This window comes from Tursiops truncatus, chromosome 6 (genome assembly GCF_011762595.2).
Source record: "Tursiops truncatus isolate mTurTru1 chromosome 6, mTurTru1.mat.Y, whole genome shotgun sequence".
In the NCBI taxonomy this organism is placed as follows: Eukaryota; Metazoa; Chordata; class Mammalia; order Artiodactyla; family Delphinidae; genus Tursiops; species Tursiops truncatus.
Genome location: NC_047039.1, coordinates 112,531,456 through 112,548,467, shown reverse-complemented (window position 1 = coordinate 112,548,467; position 17,012 = coordinate 112,531,456). Strand labels below are relative to the sequence as shown.

The window sequence follows — 17,012 nt, the reverse complement described above, 5'->3', positions numbered from 1 at the left end:
CCCCTGCGCAGGGTGGACTCCTGTTTCTTTTAAGTAAAATTCAGTCCTGCTCTCTATTTTTTCTGTGAGCTTCCCTTCTTTCACGAGCAGTCGGAAGAGAAGGAGGGGGGGACCCCATGAAGCTGTGGAGTCCTGGGCTAGGCATGTCTTTCCCACCCCGAGAACAGGGTTGGCAGTGCCCCCAGCTGGCTTGCTGCAGCCGAGGCCTCCTGGCCACGCCTCACCCTCCCCATGCCCGACACAGAAATGGGTCTGAGGGTGAGACCGTCTCTGTCGCTGTGAAGTCCCTCCCGTGAGGCCTGGGCCTTCGGTGAAGGTCGGGGGGGCCCTCGGTTTGGGTGGGTGCCAAAGGGTCAGAACGTTTGGACCTTTTAGGGCTCATCTCTCTTTGAAGGCCACCGGGGGTCCCCGTTTCCTTCCCTGGACTCCTCGTGGGGCTAGCTCTGCTCCCCCAGGGGATGGAGGGGGAAGACTCCTTTCAGGGCCCACGGGGTTGGTGCCTGGAGCTGGGCACGACTTTTGGGGGTCCGATCTTCCCAGTTGAGCCCACGAGGGAGGGAGATGGCGGGCTGGCATCTCGGGGTGGGGGGCCCGCACCCTCCTCACGTGGCCCTGTTTGCTCTCAGTACCCGGAAGGAGAGGGTGAAGGAGACACCTATTACTACGAGTACCCCTACTATGAGGACACGGACGACGTGGGCAAGGAGCCCACCCCCACCAAGACACCAGTGGAAGCTGCTCGAGAGACCACAGAGGTGGCCGAGGTCTGGCCGGGTGGCTGCTGGTCCCTGGAGGCCGTGGTTGGCAGGGGGGCCGGGGGCGCCGTGGCGAACATGGGGGCCGTTGGAGATGCGTGGCGAGCAGGGGCGGTGGGCGGGAGCTTGGCAGGGAAACGGGGGACCAGGGACCGTATGTGCTTTCTCCTCACGGGGAGTGTAGGGCAGAGGACCTTCCGTGGTGCGGGGGACACCAGGGGACATGGCTGTGATGGAATCCAGACCCCTCCCCAACGGGTGGCCGGGACACTGGCCCATAAGGCTCTAAGAGTCTGGAATGTTCTCTTACTTTTTTTTTCTTTGGTCACCATGTGGCTTGCGGGATCTTAGTTCCCCAACCAGGGGTTGAACCCAGGCCCTTGGCAGTGAGAACGCAGAGTCCTAACCACTGGACCACCAGGGAATTCTCTGTTCTCTTCTTAAAAAAAATTTGAGATACAGTTCACCCTGGCCAAGTGCATGACCGCGGGGTTTATTCGTGCACAGTACTTCCGCGGGCTGGGCTGTCTCCCCCGGCCTGAGGGGACCCCTGCGCCCCGATCCACAGGGCCCGGTTGGTTGATGGGCCAGCCTCCCTCTCAAGCCGCAGAGGAAAGCCCCGACCCGGTCCTCGCTGCGCCGGCCGCACCCCTAACCCTGCGCGTCTCTGCCCGGCTCCCAGGAGCTGACCCAGCCCCCCACGGAAGCCCCTCCGGTGCCCGACACCAGCGAGGGGGCCGGGAAGGAGGAGGACCCCGGCATCGGGGACTACGAGTACGTGCCCAGCGAGGACTACTACACCCCACCCCCTTACGAGGACTTCAGCTACGGCGAAGGCATCGAGAGCCCCGACGAGAGCCCCGACCGGTCCCCCGACCAGGGCGCCCGGGCCGAAGTTCCCACCAGCACGGTCCTCACCTCCAATGCCTCTAACGTAATTGCCTTCCCAGCGAGTGGGCTTGGTCCAGGGGAGGGGGCTGGAGCCCGGGCTCTTCCTTCTCTACTCCTCACTTCGCTGTCCTGGGGCAGCTGCCCTCCCCCTGCCCACCACAACTGGCCCTGCAGCCCTTTGCAGCCAGGCCGTTCTAAGTGATGGCCGAGGATGCCCGGTGAGTTTGCCGTCACTGCCTTGCTGGGTGCATCTCAGTGTTGTCAGTTTTTCATCAGCAGAATGGGTGGAATGAGCCCCGCCCTCCGGGTCTCTTGGGGTTCGGCGGTGACGGATGAGGACATGCGTGTTCACAGACAGTGTTCCTGTCTGGGGCCCGGGTGAGGGCAGGCCAGACAGGTACATGAGCTGGGGGTCTGGACAAGCAGACCAGACATGAGGCCCGGTAGGACCACGGGCTTTCCCATCAGGCCGACCTGACTTGAAGTCTCTGCCAGTGGCCTTGGAAAGTGATATCCCCTCTCTCAAAATCAGTGATCTCATTTACAACCTGGCACCAGTGTTCCCTGCCTCTTGGGGCTGTTGCCACGTCTTCAGACTGGAGAGGAGTTGAGCTCAGCCCATGGTCCATAGGGAGTGCTTAAACACAACCATCATGTGATGCTGAATCCTTGATGGCCACAGAGCAGACACACGGGGTTCTGATGGGTCCAGACCCCTCTGGCAGCGGGCATGGGATTAGGAGCTTGTTACCCCGAGACCCTGGGCCTTGGGTCGAGCCCCTGGCGGCCCCAGGTTCCCCAAGTACACGGTGCAGCCTGGGGCCACGTGCCCGTCCTTCTGCAGCCCTGATTTGCCACGGGGTCTCGGGGGCTTTGGGGTGAGTCTCCCCGTCGTGAGAGGGAGACGATGACTCCCAACAAGTGAAACCCCAGGCTACCTGTGTTCTGTGACCTCGGAATGCCACGGTGCTTGGAGTCCGGGGGCTGGGGGCCTGTGCGTGTCCGTTCCTCTGGGTGACCCTGCCGCCTTCCCTCTCAGCCGGATCCGCCTCCGGAGGAGGGGATGGACGACTTGGACGGAGAGTTCACAGAAGAAACCATCAGGAACCTGGACGAGAACTACTACGACCCTTACTACGACCCCACCATCTCCCCGTCGGAGATCGGGCCGGGCATGCCCGCCAACCAGGACACCATCTACGAAGGGGTGAGTGGCTAGGGAGGGTGCCTCCCCGGGCCCTTGCGGGGGACCCCCTGCTTCACCAGCCGTATGGATTTGGTGTCATCTGTACCTTCTTTCTGTCCTCCCTCTCCTCTCTCTGCATCTTACAAACCTCAGATCGGACCACGGGGCGAGAAGGGTCAAAAGGGAGAACCTGCCATCGTCGAGCCAGTAAGACACTTTCTTATTGTCGCCCCGAAACGGCGGGGTGGTGGGTCGAAGCTGGGGGCACGTGGTGGGTTAAGTAGGATGTGGCTGGGCCTGTGGGACCCCTGCGCCTCTATGCCTGGGGCTACCACGAGGAGCTGCGTGACCTCGTGGATGCCACACGCTGCTTGGAAAAGCGCCTGGGCGGGGGTAAGGTTCTGGACCTCGAATGAGGTGGCGGCCGCCTGGGATTCGAATGGGTCGGGACCCTTTGTGCCGCACGCTTAGGATCCGGGCACACCACTGTGTGTCGATTTCTCCTTGTTAAAAGACTCGGCTTCTGGGAAGGAGGGAGCTCCCCTGGAGGGCAGAGGGGGTTAGCAGGCTGAGTGTGGCGGCCGGTCTGGAGCAGGGAGAGTTAGCCACGGACCCAGCTCTCCACGCGGGCTGTGCAGCCATGTGGCTGCAGCTGGTGGAACAGGGAAGCCTGGCCGTCAGCCACGCCGAGGGGATTTAATAAAACAGCTCTGCCCTGAAACTCCCACTGAGTGAAACTTCACTGTGCTGGGCTGGGGGCGAGTTAAACAAAATGACTGTTGAGAACGTCTTAACCTTGGGATCAGAGGGAAGAGGGTCCCACGTGCACCTCGTGGGGCGGTGGGTGTCGGCAGGGGCCCCACTCTGCGTTGGCATGTCCTCTGCCCTCAGGGAGCCGTGCCTGGCCGGGGAGCACCAGGGTCCACCCTGTGGCCTTTGGGCTGCCGAGGTCCAGGCGCTGAGTCGGGGCAGGCGAGGTGCCAGGTGATCAGCCGGGTGGGGGAGGGGTGCCCCGCAGCTGCACGTGGTGGGTGTGGCATCATGGGCTGGGAAGCAGCTCTAAGAGTGGGGAGGGGCTGGCTGCCAAGGTCCACCCCTGCCACGTCCTCCAAGAGCCAGAGGGAGGAGGCCAGCGTCCTGCACTCGACGGCTCACGAGGCTGGGGCCAGGCTCCAGCTTCCTCTACTGCCAGGACTCGGTTGCCCCACGTGGAGGCGCCAGGACGCTTCCGATCTTGGGACTTCCGGGACGGAGGACTGAGGGACCCCCATCCTCCCGTGGGACTTCCGGGACGGAGGACTGAGGGACCCCCATCCTCCCGTGGGACTTCCGGGATGGAGGACTGAGGGACCCCCATCCTCCCGTGGGACTTCCGGGACGGAGGACTGAGGGACCCCCATCCTCCCGTGGGACTTCCGGGACGGAGGACTGAGGTGACCCCCATCCTCCCGTGGGGACGGAGGACTGAGGGGCCCCCATCCTCCCGTGGGACTTCCGGGACGGAGGACTGAGGTGACCCCCATCCTCCCGTGGGACTGGGAAGGTTCTTTTGGAACCTCATCCCCCTTAGAGGCACCTGAAGCCCGTGGCTGGGGCATCAGGACGGGGGGACTAGATGACTGTCCTGCTCTGTGCCTCCTGCCCCGCCCCCCAGGGCATGTCCCAGGGATGGGCGCCTCCGCTCCCACTGGGCTGTGGCCGCTGGGCACACACATCTGTTCTCGGGCTGAGAACATTCCTTTCCCGGTGCTCCCCAAGGGTCCAAGGGAGTCAGGGCTTGTCTGGGGCCGGAAGATGGGGATGCAGAGGAAGTGGGCAGAGGGGCCGAAGGGGGACACCAGCACCAGGCGGCTCCTTGCTCGGCGACATGTAAACCCCTCACACCAAGTCCAGACTCGGAGGAAGGCGACCCTCAGGGAAGAGCAGTGCGGCCAGTGGTGCCGCCTCAAGACACGGGCTGCCGGGGACCCGCGCCAGCCCTTGAGGGGCTGTGCCAGAAGGTGGACCACACCCAGTGTGACTTCCCTGTGGTCCAGCTGTGTGCAGACCACGGTCCAGATGGCTTTGGTCCCCGGTGGACTTGCCGCCGACTCGGGTGCCTTCCGTGGTGTCCCCATCGCTTTGGTGAAAGGGGCATCTTGCCTGGGAAGAGGAGAACCCTCGGGCAGGCGGGGGCCAGGCTCTGTGGAGTCCTGGGTTTGGTCCTGGCTCTGGGAAGGCCTGGCCGGCATCTCGGTCAGGACAAGCTTCCTTTTCACATGTCCCTCAGACCGGGCTGCCCCTGTGTGAGAGCCATAGCGTCCCAGGTCCAGGTGGAGGCGGGTGAGAGTGGATGAGGCGTCCAGTGGCCAGGTTCTACCAGGCTCCACCGGCGAGGGTGGGCCGGGGCGTCCAGTGGCCAGGATCCACCAGGCTCCACCGGCGAGGGTGGGCCGGGGGAACAGGCTGAGCAAATAGAAGCGGCCCAACACAGATAGCATGTCTCCAGCAAATGCATTTCATCTTTGTTCGGGGAGAAATGAGTCATCTGGATAAAGTTAGGGAAGGATGCCCTCCCCTCTGGCTCCAGCGTTTGCTCCCGCCCAGCCCCCAGCCTGTTCGGAGTGTCCGAGGGACCGAGGCCGGTCTCCCTGGAGACATGATGGAAACTGTTGGAATTTCTCAACCCGGAGCATCACCAGATGTCCTCAAAGTCTTAGCTCCCTATAAACAGATGGCCGAGTCCCGGACCACGGCCGACGTGGTCTTGCCTCGGCCGCGCAGGCGTCACGGCCCGTGAAGGTTGGGTGGCCGTTTCCTCTCCCCAGCCTGCCCCAGCGACCTCCTTCTGGGGAGCGTGGCTGACTGTCCATGGGGCTCTGGGAACCAGCTCCTTCTCTTTGCATCCATCCATCCCGGGTACACAGGGGCAGACCTGGTACCCTGTGTCGTGGGTCAGCGACACCAGCGGCTCCTCAACAGGACAGGAGTCCCTCAGCCGAGCGGATTCAGGCCAGTCAGATCTGGTGCTCCTGGCTGCCCTGGGACCTCAGGGAGCCAGGCATCTCCAGATTCAATGCCCTGTATCATCTGGCGAAGGCCCGTAACAGGCATGTCTGCCTTCCACTGGGGCTTAAGGGAGGTTTCCTCGGTCTGTGCTGTGTAGCAGATGAATGGACCCCCGCTAAGGATGGTTTCGAGTTCTCAGCTGAGGCTGAGACCTTCCACCCCGGTGGGGTGTGGAGCGGGGCCATTGAAGGAAGGCCATGGCTTCCCGTGTCTTGGGAGCACTTCTCTTCGGGGCGGTGGTCAGGGGTCCATCCCTTCACTGTACCTGGGAGAGCGCCGGCACCCCTCTACTGGGCTCATCTATCCAGCGGCCTCCGGCCCTTGCCGGGCCGACCTGCAATGATCCTCCCGTGAGAGCCCACCCACCGTGGCCCCCACTCCCTGAGAACAGCGGTTGTGTGTCCGGGAAGACAGCTGCGGTCCTGCAGGGTCCGTGGCAGCCAGGGATTTCTCTCTTAAGCCTAGCTCAGTTCTGAGCTTCCTCAGCTGCCTTTGTCAGAGGAGGAGACAGGAAAGTGGGACTGATGAGGCCGTTTGGATGAACTCTCTGTGTACATCTCGTGTACAAACATTTCTCTGAGTGCACATCTGTGTAAACACCGGGTGCATCCTCCCAGCGACTGGGGAGCCCTGGTCGGGAGGATGAGGGGCTTGGAGGGGACCTGCAGCCCCTGGCCTGGGTGCCCCCCACTGGGGGGTGTCTGACACCTTTGCTGACCTGGTGCCTGTCCTGGGCACACCCTCTTACTCCTAGGAGGCAATTCTAGGTGTCACAAGAGAACTGTTCACTTTCAAAGAAAAGCCCAGGGCACAATAGCATTGATCAGCCCCAGAGAGAAGCGACCCGAGCCTGCTTTGTTCCGGGGAAACAGGAGGCAGGTCTGCCACGGGGGGCCAAGTATGTCCAGCCCTCTCACCGCTGTCTCAGCCGTCACAGGAATTCATTGGGAGGAGGGGTCCACGGCAGCCAGGCGCCCCGCGTAAGTCTGAAGCCTGCCCAGCCGGGCCGGACGGAACCCACCGGGTCCCAGGACCCCCAGAAACGATCCACCACGGTGTTCTCAGCATGCAGACCCTCGCAGGGGCCAGAGGTCCTTCCCTCCCTGGAAGGCCATGCGTTGCCTCTGACTCCTGAAGTGGGCATGGAACACAGAGGACGCTGGGGCGGTGGGCATGGAACACAGAGGACGCTCACCTTGGTGTTGACCGGACAGGGGTAGAGAGGAGGCCCGCGCTGGGAAGGTAGCTGAAGCCGAGGCCCGGGAGCAGGAGACCCCGGGCCGGGAGCTGTGTCCGCAGAGACCTGAAGCCTGCTCTCCCCTCCGTTGCCCGTGCCGACTCTACGGCCCAGGCTGACAGGGGGCAGGAGGCCTTGTCCCTATTTGAGGGGAAAGACAGTGAGGCCCGGGGGCCTGAGGCAGCATGAACCTCGGCTCAGCCGGGTGAGGGGCTAGAGGAGGAGGGCAGCTGAGTGCCCAGTGGACTTGGCTGTGTTTCCCAGGTGGAGGGAGGGGGGGGGGCTGGAGACCCCAGCATGGCCGCTCTAGCAGTTGGGCCTAACGGTTCTCTAGGCGGGGACCTCAGCTGTGGTGCCCTTTCCTCCTGTCCTCCCGGAAGCCACCGGCTGGTCGTCTCTCCATCCTCCCTGGGCCCTGGCCCTGGGGTCCACTGCTCCCTCAGGCCGCCGTCACCGGGGCCTGCCTGGGCACTGCCCCCTGGGCACAGGAAGGCAGAGGTGTGGCCGGGGCGTCCGGGTTCCTCCTCTCTCCTCTGGAAGCGGTTCTTGAGGGAAACCTGTGGGTTGCTGTCTGGCTTGTGGCTGCCTTGGAAACACTCAGAGGACGGTCGCCGTGGCCCCCCTTCCAGAGGCTGCTGCTTGGGACCCCTCCCAGGACGGAGGGTGCAGACCCAGGGGCCCGAGACGGTGGCCCTCTGGTCCACCCAGCATGGAGGGCTTCCTCAGGACCGGGGTCTGCTAGGGGCCGGGCGCACTCGGGGTCTGGCGATGGAGGGAAGGGATCCTGGGGTCTCAGACGCTCCCCCTGTCTCTTCCAGGGCATGCTCCTGGAGGGGCCACCCGGCCCCGAAGGCCCCGCGGTGAGTGTCCCATTTTATGTCCCGTGACTTGTGGGAGGCGCTCAGGGGTGGAGGGAGACCCCTTAAAGCTCCCAGATGGAAAAGAGGGGTAAACGCCCTGGGACCGGCACTTTCTCGAACCCTCTCCTGGCAAGGCGGGAACCGCCCTGTGGCTGCATCTTTAACTCTGCCTGATTTTACTTTTAATTCTAGGGTCTCCCAGGACCTCCAGGAACGATGGGTCCCACTGGCCAAGTGGGTGACCCTGGAGAAAGGGTAAGGGCGGCTCAGTCCCCTCGGATCACGGGCTCTGTGGCCTCGTCCAGGCGTCCTCCCTGCTCGGGGAGCAGCCTTGCCCTCACCTGTGTGGGTGACCGCCGTACACTGACGTCCTTCCCCAGATTGCCCCGTCCCCTCGCATCTCACGCCACCCCTTAGCGCGCCCACTCTCTTCAGATGTTTAGGGGGCCGACTGTTGCCTGGCCCTGAGCTGGAGGCAGGAGACCCCTGCAAGAGTGAGCCTCAGCTGGGCTGTGGGTCCCCCGGCGGGTTCCAGGGGCCAGCTCATCGTGGCGGCCCTGCATTAGGGTAGCAGTAACAACAGCTGCAGTGGCCAAAGAGCTCTGGTGCTGCCTGGGTATCCCACAGGGTCCGAATCATCCTCCCTCAATACGTGGACTTCATTGGCCTTAAGACCCCCTCGCTCCAGCTTCCTTGTTGGAAATCTAGCAACAGACACAGAAAACTTGCTCTGGGTCAGAGAGACCATCTTGCGGCCACCCTAGCCAAAGGGACCATCCTGGGGTCACCCTGACCAAAGGGACACATCCTGTGGTCTCCCTGGTCAAAGGTACCATCCCCGGGTCGCCCTGGGTGGCTGCCGGAGAGATGCAGGCTGAGCCCAGTTCGCGGCAATTTCGTTCCGCCTCCTAGTGGGCGTTTGGGGGTACTGCTGCCCTGTGGGTTCTCGACCAGCTTGATGTTTTTTTCTTTTTGTTTTTCCTGCTGGTCTAATGAATATCGATGTGAGCACAGTCAGACTGAGAGCTATAATTGGGTGTAGTTGTAGATGAGAGACACTGGGGGCGTGTGTGCATCCTAACAGACCTTTATCCCCAGCGCCTGGCACACTGCCCAGAGCAAAGACCTCACGGTTTTGGGGTGGACAGTGCCTGGGTCTGGTCCTGATGAAAGGCAGCTGGGGTCTGCTTCCGAGGGGGCGTTTGGCTGTCAGGTGCTGGGGGCTTTGGGGTGATGCTCAGGGTGATGTGAGGAAATGCCCGCAGACAAAGCAGGTGGCTGCATGACCTCTGAGGGCAGCCGGGTCAGACTGGGTACCAAACAGGATTCTCCGCCATGTTGCTTCCCTGTGGCCAGTGGCTTTGGGGGCGGAGTAGGTGGGCCTTGCTCCGTGGCTGGCCTGTGACCTGCTTGGCCTTCCCATACTTCCCATGCCGCTCCTGCCTCTACCACTGTTGAAATTCCAGACAAGCAGGTGAGGGGCCTGTCCTCTCCCCACCCCTGAACCCACACCAGTCAAGTTCTGCCCTAGGGGCTGCAGTCTCTAACCCAGCTCACTCCAAAGGTCTGGGAGTGGATGGAGGGGTGACAGCCGTGTCCCCCCACAGAGCCATCCTCAGATGGACCCAGGGGTGCGACTGAGTCCAGACGTCAGTGAGAGAGGACAGCCTGCCGTAGCAGACGTCTTCTCTCTTAGACGTAGGGAAGGTCGCCGTCCACAGGGGCCACAGATACTGACTGACATCTCCCGTCAGCCTCAGTGTTGCTCCAAGTGTCTGTCCGTCTGTCTGTCCAGCACAGATATTCACGGAGTGTCCACAGTGCTGGGCACTGGTCTAGCACTGAGGGTCTAAATGCTCACGAACCAGAGGGACACTCCTCCCCGCTTGGTCCCTGCCTCTGGACTGAACCTGGGTCAGGGCCAGAGGCAGCGACCCTGCCGGTGCTTTGAGTGCTGAGACCTGAGAGTTGGAAGAGCCACGGCACCTGCCGGTGGAATCCCGGTGCTTTTAGAGCTGGTCTCCCTTAACTTCAAGTTAGGGTCCAGGAGAAAGGGGCTGGGGTTAGGGAGGCAGAGGAATCACCTGCTCTAGAGCCCGCTGTCCCTGGAATTGGAGGGGAAACCTGCGGCCCATTGACCTTACCAGGGCTCTTCCCAGGGAGAGGAGCTGATGCCAGGAGCTGAGCACTGCTCGCCCGCTGGGCCCTGCCTAACCAGCTTGTCCAGGAACTGTCCCTGCTCACAGCTCAGCGTCCTCGCAATGCCCGGATCTCCTGCTTGTCTGCTGATTAGCTGTGAAAGAACATTGGATGCAGAGTCAGGATCCTGCAGTGCCACTTGCTGGCAGCATGACCTCGAAATTCCCGTGTAGGAGAGGAAAGAACTTTACCATCTTAGGTTTTGTCAGTGGGACCTGCAAATTAAGCTGATCAAAGACATTAACAGGAGAAAAGGCAAATGAGTTTATTCATATTTTTAATTTTACATGAGGCTTCATGAAAAAGAAGAAGAAACCCAGAGAAGTGGTTAGACTTGGGAACTTATATACCATTTTAACAGAAAGCAATAAACTACAGAGAAGTGATTGCAAAATACATGGGGGAAACTAATGGAAGATAAGGCTTGTGTCAGTAAGGTCTGTTTATGCAGACTCGTCTGAGTGGCCCTTTCCTGCGGGGGGTGCCTCCCTCCCTGCAGAATCGGGATGCACTCGATAGCCTCGGGGCCAGGGAGCAGCAGGGTCAGTGACTCTGTATCATGTCCACACAGCCCGGTAATGACGCTGCAATGGGCGCAGCTTCTCCAGCCCCTTCTCCCGGTTGTTGAGACCTCAACCCCTCCCTCCCACCTCTTTAGGTTTCAAGGGTTGGGCATCCTTTCGGGATTTTGCTTGAGGGTCTTTTCTGTCCTTTAAAAGGCTTGTAAGAACCCCCGTTATTACACCCACGGAAAGCGTGATTCCCAGGTGCCTGCATTAATCCCCAGGGCCCGCTGGGACGATGCCCAGCTGTGTCACCGCCTCCCCCCGCGGCTGGCTGGATGTACACTCAGGGCCAGGGGGATGGTCACAGGCTGGGTCCCTGCAACTTAGCTGAGAGGCAGAGTCCACCGAGGCCCATAGGAAGCTTTTAGCTTCGCAAAGGCTGTGGTGAGTGACCGCTGATGCCCGCAAGGCGAGGTTGTCCGACCATCTCCTGCCTTCTGGGGGCAGGACAGGCGGCTCCGCCTTCCAGTGCCCCTCTGTGCCCAGGACATCTTTTGTGGGGCCATCCAACCTGGGACACCTGGTTACTCACCTGTTGCACACAGCCAGGTATCTCTGTGATGTCCTGGCCGCAAGCCACAGTAACATGGGCCTTCCCTGGGTGTGTTGGGGCCACGTCCTCTCTGTGGCCTGGTCGTCCCCCCTCCGGTGCTGTCAATGAGGCATCACTAGGATTGAGCCAGGGCCACCTGAGTCGTCTTGTTAACCTCTTGAACCCCCTAGAAGCCAGAAAGACCCTTTTTCATATTAGGGAGCACGTTGGGTGGGGGTACCTTTTGAGCTGGGACAAGGCTGAAGGTATCGATAGGAACACCTCAGTGCCTCCCTCCAGGCCTGTCGGGCTTCCCGGGCTCAGAAGACCTCAGTGAGCTCCGCTGGGACTTCCCGGCCCCCTCCTGCTGCAGGGCCAGCTGAGGCTCCTGGTGGGGTGGGAGCGTGCATGGTGCCCCCTTCCCCCAGGGCTCTGGCCCCGGCCGCAGGTGTAGCCGGGTTTCAGATCCAGAGCAGGCGCTGACCCCCGAGAGCTTCTCTGGCCTCTCCCAAGCTGTAACTGCACAGGAGCCGACCTGAAAAAAAGCAAACCGCTGATACTGAGGACGTGAGGATTGGTGCGTGTTCCTCTCCTTTTCTGGGTCTTTCTAAGAGCAAAAGCAAAAATATCTCAGCATAAAGACTCCCCTGGTCTTTGCAGCTCCTCCCCGACCCTGCTGCTTTTATTATGGGAAGCAGCTCGGCTTTGCAGCTGGTCCTGAGCCCCGGGCTCCTGCGTTCAGCCTGGGGCCTGGGACTACAGCCACTTCCAGAGGGTCTGAGCTCTGTCCCCTCATCTCCGTGCCAGAGTGACGCCAGGACGGCCTCAGGAAAACCCTCTGTTAACCGTGGAAGGGGAGCCTTGTTTCTTTACCTGGTCTACGTGTGACCAGCCCTGCGGTGCCAGTGCTTTAAAACATTTCCGTTTGGCCAACTTAGGCCACTGATCAGAGAACACACAAAGGCCAGGTGACTTTTCTTATTTCGCCTTGAGCCTGGTGGCTGGAGCATGTCCCGCGTCTCACAGGCCGTGGACAGAGTGGGCCCCGTCATTAGCCTGCGTTCAGTGTCCTGAAGGGTGGGAAGGCGGCTGTGATGCAGCCCCATCTTTTGGCTCAGGGGACAAAGTCTTTGAGTTACAGACCTCAGTGCTTGGCAAAGCTCGGCTGACGATTTTTTCAAGCTGCCCTCTGAGCAGCCAGCGCAGGTGTCCTTGGGCTGCCCCCCAGGTGGGACACCTGGCAGGGACGTTCCTGGCGTTACTCCTGTGGTCGTGGAAGCCCCGGCACCTCCCGCGGTGTGGCCTCTGCCCTCCATGCCCCGCCCCCACGGCAGGCTCCAGCCTTTGTGTCTCTCATTCCTCTGGATCCTGTCCTCAGTCCACAGCGAAGCCGCCTCCTCTGGGCTTGGGGTCTGCACATCCCTTTCCCGGGGTCCTGCGTTTCCTGACTCCGCCCCGTCACCTCGTCCCAGCCCAGTTCCGCCCTGTGTGCTGACCTATTCTCCTGGCCCTTCTGTCCACAGGGTCCCCCTGGACGCCCAGGCCTTCCTGGGGCTGACGGGCTGCCCGGCCCTCCTGGAACCATGCTCATGCTGCCTGTGAGTGTCCTTACTTGAGGGCTGGGGGGTGGCGGCCGTGTGGGTGGGCTCGGGGTCCCAGGTGCGACGGAGGAGTGGGGCCCTGGGCTGTTTCCGAGGGGGGGTCAGTCACCGGGCCGAAGACTAGCTCCAACCTGGGCCGACTGTCTCGTAGATACGGACCCCTTGGGGCTGTTCTGCTGACACGGCAGGGTGGACACCAGGGTCAAGGGCTCCCCCTCTGCCGGCGTCCAGGGCTGGCCCCTCCTAAGGGAACAGAGTCCAGCTCTGCGGGAAGCTGTGTGGTGTCTGCTTCCGTCACCACACACCTGCCCTCTCCACTCGGACCCCCGTGCCAGCCGGCCCCTCCTTGAACTTGGCCTGCTCGTGACTTTGCGGGTCCTCACGGGGAGCCCAGGCCGGGAGGGCGAGCATGATGGAGGGCTGGTCTGGGCCCATGTCAGTTTCTCCGTGAGCCCGGGAGGCTGGGTGCAGCTCGGGAGACCCTGCGTGGACCTGTCGCCTCCCTGCTGGGCCTCAGTGCGGGGTTTGCACTGGGCCCTGGGCTCTTCCTTTAAGTAAATCGGGCCGTGGGGTCTCAGGTGAAATGCCGCAGGTGCCAGAAGGGGCTTCCCGCTGCAGGGAGGCTCTCCGGGCGGCCCCAGGGCTGAAATTGGCCGGCGGGGCTGGAGCAGCCCTGCGCTGGCAGAGTCGGGTGGCGTGACCGAGACGGGGACTGGGGCTGGAAGCTGCCCATCCGGACTCTCCAAGGCTCTGCTGTTGCCAGGGAGGCCGACGGGCACCGCCTCAGCGCTGGGGTCCAGAGCGGGCACCACGTCGGTGTGCCCTTGGTGACCCCAGTCTTACACCCACAGTTCCGGTTCGGAGGGGGCGGCGATGCGGGCTCCAAAGGACCCATGGTCTCGGCCCAGGAGTCCCAAGCTCAAGCCATCCTCCAGCAGGCCCGGGTGAGTGGGGCCTGGGGCCGGGGGGCTGGGGGGCAGAGCCCGGCCCCACGGGGCTCGGGGCCCAGCTTGGAGGGGAAGCGCCTCTGGCCAGCTTGGGTGTGCGTGTCCGAGTCAGGAGCCTGCGGGGATCGTCATCCCTGTGCATTTGGGGGACCCGGGTGAGCACCAGGAAAGGTGGGCGAGGTTTCTTAGGGTTCCTCGCCCACAGCGAGGGGCCGGGTTCCTGGATGAGGACGGCTGCTGAGCCCCTCTGGCACCTCCTGACCCCGTGCGCCCAGCTTCAGCCGTCCGCTGCCCTCCCCTGGGCTCTGGGGATGGAGAGACCCCCGCCATGTACTCCTGGCAGGGGCTCCCTGTGATGGGCTGGGCCGAGCCCGACGCCCCGGGGAGAGAGCCCGTGGGCCCCAGAGCCCCTGGCTCACCTGGGCGTCCGAGGAGCACTTGCCCCATTACTGCTCTGCTCTTGACAGATGAGCTGATGAGCGAATCGTGTTTCTAGTTGACGAGGCTCCAGGTTGCTGACTGCCTGTGATAAGAGCAGATGCCCCCCGGCGGGGTGGGTGACAGTGGAGTGCCCGTAATGGGGCACTGCAACAAGCTGCTAAGTAGTCCCTTGTTTGGTAACATTTACGGAGCTCTGGCGCAGCGGATAGATGCTAACGATCAGAACGTGTGGATAACGCATTACAGGGCGGCGGGTACTGAGTCATTGCTGCGGAACACATTGTCGTGTGATACAATCAGCGGGTAGCAAACCCCATCACCTGCCCCCGGATTTACTGACGGGCCGGCCTGGCTGGCCTTCGAATATGTGTGTGTTTTGACTGAAGTCAAGTGGGCGATGGGCTCCCAAGAAGATTTTATAACACAAAATCTTCCAAAATTAAAATGGCATCACGCAGGGGAAACAGTCTCAGAGTGGCGTGGAGGAAGCCCTCTAAGAAAGCAGGCTGAGCTGTGTGGTGCAGCTGGGAGGCGAGGAGCCACCTGGGCAGGTGTCTAGGCGGGGCCCTGGGTGGCTGAGGCTCCCCGGCTGCCTCTCCTGGGCATGACTTAGTTCACCCTAGGAGGGCTCCCCGATACCTCCCCGGTCGCTGGAAGTGCCTCTCGTGGAACCCTAACCCAGCCCGGAAGTGGGGCTGCTTCTCACGCTTCCTCTGCGGGGTGCAGGGCTGAGGGCAGGCCCTGCCTGTGCGAGGCCAGCTGGGGAGACGGAGGCAGGCAGCAGGAGGCTCTGAGCAGCCAGGTGGGTGGAGCGCCCATCCCCAAAGCGGGGAGTGGGCACCCACCTGGCTCCCACCCCACCTCTGCCGCTCCGTTTGTGGTTGTTGCCGGGAGCCCAGAGGATCGGAGAAAGTGGGTCTGGGGGTCCATGTGACCTCCACCCCCAGAGGCTCCTGTCCTTGGCCTCTGATATCGGCCCCCCTTCCCACCTGGCACGTCTCACCTATCAGTACAGGTAAACCAGCCATTTCTCAGCGTGTCCCGTTTTCCCTTTCAGCTGGCGTTGAGGGGGCCGGCTGGCCCGATGGGTCTTACTGGGAGACCCGGCCCCATGGTAAGTAGTCATGGGGGAGCCTGGGGGATGGGGTGCCTTCCCTTCCCGCTGCCCCCCCAGCCCATCAGGCTCCCAGCTTATCCAGGTCAGAGCACACTTTACGTCACTGGGACCTTGGGGCAGGAGGGGCCTGGGCGGCCGGGGCCTGTGGTGCCCTGGGGGCTGGGAAGCCCTCACACTTGCACTGGCTACGACTTTACCTCGTGACCCCGGGGGCTCCAAGCCTCTTTCTTTTGAGGCTGCCATCCCTCTTTATAGTCGAGACCACCTCAGTGTGGGGCAGACCCCGATTCTAGCCCCCTGCCCGGCCCCTGCTGCACGAGCCTCGGGCAGCCAGACACACTCGGGGCAGTGAAGGGGCCCCTGGGGGTGTGCATGGCCCTTGAAGCTTGCAAGGAGCCGGAGGATTGAAGCGCACGGTGCTCCCATCCCCATTCCCCGTGTGGGGTGCGCTTGGCCCCTGGCCCCAGGTCTGCGTCGGTGCCCTCCCAGCATCTGGGGGTCTTGCCCTGCAGTGGGCGAGGACGTCCACACACGGCCCTGGGCTACGGGCTGTGACAGACCGTGGTCAGATCCATCCTGGAGAGAAGCGAGCGTGTTCTGAGCTCGTGGCCCTCGTGCGCGCCACTGTCCAGGATTTCCCTCAAACCTGGGAAGAGATGCACACGAGGAAAAGTGACTGCTTGTCCCTCGGGTTCTGTCCAAGGCAGCCGGCCGGGCTCTGTGGGAGTCCTGCCCACGGGCCAGTCCTGTGTCCCTTCTGCTTCCCGACCCTTCCCCAGACACCCCTACAGCCTGTACCTGCCGGGCATCCCCTAACCAGACGTGTCTCCCCAGGGCCCTCCCGGGAGCGGAGGTCTGAAGGGCGAGCCGGGAGACATGGGGCCTCAGGTACGTACCCCCCTCACCTTCCTCTGTCTGAAGCGGCGCCCCCCGGAAGGCGGTGCCCCCGATGCCGCATTTCGTCAAGGAAGTAGCGGGAGTTGCCATCACCTGATGCAAAGCTGGATGTAGGACAGCAGTGGTGTCAGCGGCAGGGGACCGAGCTGGCTGTTTTCGGTCCCCGCCCTCAGGGCAGTGGGTCCCGCACCCTGTCCTGCTGTTGCCCACATGCTGGCAGCTGGGACAGTAGCCACGGGCCAGGTGGACGAGCACGGGGACCAGGCTTTGCTTTTTCCCTCTGAGAAACAGACACGCTACTGACCTTTGTCCTCTGATTCGCGACAGGGTCCCCGGGGTTTGCAGGGCCCACCTGGCCCGTCGGGAAAGCCTGGAAGAAGGGTGAGTAGTTCTCAGTGACAGCGGCTGGGCCATGGATGGGGCGGGAGCCTGCGGTGCGTTTGCCCCGGTCACGCTGCACCTTGCCGGCTAGGCTTGGCCCAGCTGCTCCCCTCCCTTCAGAGGGCGTGTCTGTGTCCAAGGCTGGGTGGGTCCCGTTCCACGGGGGCAGCGAGCTGCCCCGCCCCTGCCCCCAGCCTCTGTCCCGAGCATGTGAACGTAGTTTAACAAACATGTTTAATTAAAGCAATTTCCCAGGCTCTTGGGGAGCAAGTATGGAAAAGACAAAATGATCAGTGGTCCTTTCTTCAGGGGCAGCCTCATTTCTCCAGAAATGGCTTTGGTTTGGGGGAAATG

General features: G+C 62.4%; 1 protein-coding gene across 3 annotated transcripts in view; it reads left to right on the top strand.

Annotated features, from left to right (window-relative positions):
- COL5A1 (collagen type V alpha 1 chain) overlaps positions 1 to 17,012 on the top strand; it is a 156,536-nt gene that overhangs the window by 68,700 nt on the left and 70,824 nt on the right. For 2 of the 3 annotated variants that reach the window (XM_033858985.2, XM_033858984.2), the window contains exons 6-16: positions 627 to 764; positions 1,438 to 1,689; positions 2,686 to 2,853; positions 2,986 to 3,039; positions 7,936 to 7,977; positions 8,170 to 8,232; positions 12,798 to 12,872; positions 13,727 to 13,819; positions 15,321 to 15,377; positions 16,215 to 16,268; positions 16,605 to 16,658. In XM_033858985.2, coding sequence (XP_033714876.1) covers positions 627 to 764; positions 1,438 to 1,689; positions 2,686 to 2,853; positions 2,986 to 3,039; positions 7,936 to 7,977; positions 8,170 to 8,232; positions 12,798 to 12,872; positions 13,727 to 13,819; positions 15,321 to 15,377; positions 16,215 to 16,268; positions 16,605 to 16,658 — 1,050 coding nt within the window. The remainder of the gene's footprint in view (positions 1 to 626; positions 765 to 1,437; positions 1,690 to 2,685; positions 2,854 to 2,985; positions 3,040 to 7,935; positions 7,978 to 8,169; positions 8,233 to 12,797; positions 12,873 to 13,726; positions 13,820 to 15,320; positions 15,378 to 16,214; positions 16,269 to 16,604; positions 16,659 to 17,012) is intronic. The other variant, XM_033858986.2, reaches the window with a different exon arrangement.